A 2,730-nucleotide genomic window follows, 5' to 3' on the forward strand; every position below is an offset into this window, starting at 1 on the left:
ATTTTGCTATCTCAGGATATCACGCTCTGTCCATTTCGCTATCCCGGGATATCACGCTCTGTCCGTTTCCCCTATCCCGGGATATCATGCTCTGTCCGTTTCGCTATCTCAGGATATCACACTCTGTCTATTTCGCTATCCAGGGATCTCACTCCCTGTCCCTTTAAATTTCTGGGATCTCCTGTCTCTCCCTTTAGAGTTTCTGGGATCCCACTCCTTGTGCCTTTAGCTCTCCTGGGATCTCCTTCCTTGTCAGGCTTCAAACTCCTGTCCCTCTCCGGGTTCTCACTCCCTGTAACTTTTACCATCCCGGGATCCCACTCCTGCACCCCTTAAGTATCCTGGGATTGTGCTCTCTGTCCCTTTAAATATCCTGGAATCTTCCCCCTCTAACTGTCCTGGAAATCCACTCCCAGCCCCTCTAACTATCCTGGAATCCCACTCCCTGCCCCTCTAACTGTCCCGGGATCCCACTCTCTGTCCCTCTAACTGTCCCGGGATCCCACTCTCTGTCCCTCTAACTATCCTGGAATCCCACTCTCTGTCCCTCTAACTATCCTGGAATCCCACTCTCTGTCCCTCTAACTGTCCCGGGATCCCACTCTCTGTCCCTCTAACTATCCTGGGATCCCACTCCATGTCCCTCTAACTATCCCGGGATCCCACTCTGTGTCCCTCTAACTATCCTGGGATCCCACTCCTTCTCCCATTATGTTTTCTGAAATCTCAGTCCCCACCTATCCACCTTTCCCAGGATCTGTCCGTCTTTCCCTGTAACTCTCTCGGGGTCTTGCCTCCTGTCCATTTAACTATTCCACGATCCCAGATGCTGTCCCTTTAACAATCCCAGGATCCTGCTCCCCATTCCGGGAATGATAACCAGATCTCACTGCCCGTCCCCTTTAACTATCGAGGGGCCTCATACAGCGTTCCTTTGATTATCCCAGCAGCTCTCTTAAAGTCCCTTTCACCCACGATCACACTGTCCTTTCACATTTATTCCATCCCCCAGCAAAAATTCACCTCTATCATATCGGGGCTGGAGGGTTTGAGCTACAGGGAGAGGCTGGGGCTATTTTCCCTGGAGCGTCGGAGGCTGAGGGGGTGACCTTACAGAGGTTTATAAAACCACGAGGGGCATGGATAGGGTAAATAGACAAGGTCTTTCTCCCCCAGGGGGAGGGGAGTCCAAAACTAGAGGGGCATAGGTTTAAGGTGAGAGGGGAAAGATTTAAAAGGGACCTGAGGGGTAATTTTAACGCAGAGGGTGGTGCGTGTATGGAACGAGCTGCCAGAGGAAGTGGTGGAGGCTGGTACAATTATAACATTTAAAAGGCATCTGGATGGGGACATGAATAGGAAGGATTTAGAGGGATATGAACCAAATGCTGGCAAATGGGACTAGATGGATTTAGGATATTGGGTCGGCATGGATGACCGGAGAGGTTTCGGAAGAGACTCACCAGGATGGGAGGGGAGGGTTTGACTTAGAGAGAGAGGCCGGGGACTTTCTCTCCCTGGAGCGTCGGAGGCTGAGGGGGTGACCTTATAGGGGTTTGTAAAATCACGAGAGGGGCATCGATAACGTGAATAGCAGGGGTCTTTCCCCTGGGACAGCGGCAGTTGAAAACGAAGGCGGGGTGGGGGGGAGCGTACTTTTAAGGTGAGAGGAGATGGATTTAAAAAGGTGTGAGGGGCAAATTTGTTTTTAACACAGAGGGCGGTTGGTGTGTGGAATGAACTGCCTGAGGGAATGGGGGATATGGGTACAGTTATAACGTTTAAAAGACATTCGGATAAGTACGTGAGTAGGGAAAGGGTTTGGAAGGATATGGGGCCAGGAGCAGGTGGGTGTGGGGGCTGGTTTAGTTTGGGATTGAAGGACTGGATGGGCCGAAGAGTCTGTCTCCGTACCGCGTATCTCTAAGAGGCTACGACTCTACAACTGACCTGCTATTATCCAGCTGCGGTAGACCAAGGTGTGGGCAACGGGGAGTTGGCACATGAAGTGACTGGCAGAGAATGAAGGATGGTTCACGAGGGCCATCGTGCTTCTGTAGGCCTCGGTCCCCCTCCTCCCGACCCACCCGGGGGTGGGCGGCTCGAGCCGGTGTCTGGAGGGCCGCTCTGTCTCTCGCCTGGCGACGGTGCCCGCTCCCGGGAGCAGCGGTGGCCCTGGGACGAGTCTGGCAAACCTCGCGGAGGCGGCTCGGGCAGGGAGTGTGCTTTTGTTGGGACTGCCAGTGTGGTAAGAACAGGTCAGTCCGCAATCCAGGAGCACGGGGCCCGCCCCAGGGCAGGGAGGGAGGGCCAGCTGAGAAGGTCAGCTCGAGAGCGTACGCGGGTGACGCCTTCTGCAGTTCACCAGCCCTGCCCGATCCCCGCCCAAACATCAGCTCCAAACACGGCACTCTGAAAAATCACCTCCTCTCCCTTCACCTTTTCATCGTCTCCTCCCTCAGTGCCTGCACCCTTTGTTATCCCACACTGTGTCCAGAAGGCCGCTGGGGAAGAATGAGGTCATTCGGCCCATTGAGCCCATTCGATCATGTGTTTCTCATCCCCATTCTCCTGCCTTTTCCCTGTAACCCTTGGTCCCCCTTACCAATCAAGAACCTATCTACCTCTGTCTTAAATAAACTCAATGATTTGGCCTCCACATCGTTCTGTGGCAATGAGTTCCACAGATTCACCATCTTCTGGCTGGATAAATTCCTCCTCCTCTCACCA

The 2,730-nt window shown here is 53.6% G+C and overlaps 1 protein-coding gene across 1 annotated transcript in view; it reads right to left on the reverse strand.

Annotated features, from left to right (window-relative positions):
- LOC125488016 (coxsackievirus and adenovirus receptor homolog) overlaps positions 1-2,230 on the reverse strand; it is a 9,205-nt gene extending 6,975 nt beyond the window's left edge. Inside the window, exon 1 of the mRNA XM_048620762.1 lies at positions 1,951-2,230. Coding sequence (XP_048476719.1) covers positions 1,951-2,047 — 97 coding nt within the window. The 5' untranslated portion in view covers positions 2,048-2,230. The remainder of the gene's footprint in view (positions 1-1,950) is intronic.
- Between the last annotated feature and the right edge of the window lie 500 nt (positions 2,231-2,730).

This window comes from Rhincodon typus, chromosome 48 (assembly GCF_021869965.1).
Source record: "Rhincodon typus isolate 14 chromosome 48, sRhiTyp1.1, whole genome shotgun sequence".
NCBI classification, from domain to species: Eukaryota; Metazoa; Chordata; class Chondrichthyes; order Orectolobiformes; family Rhincodontidae; genus Rhincodon; species Rhincodon typus.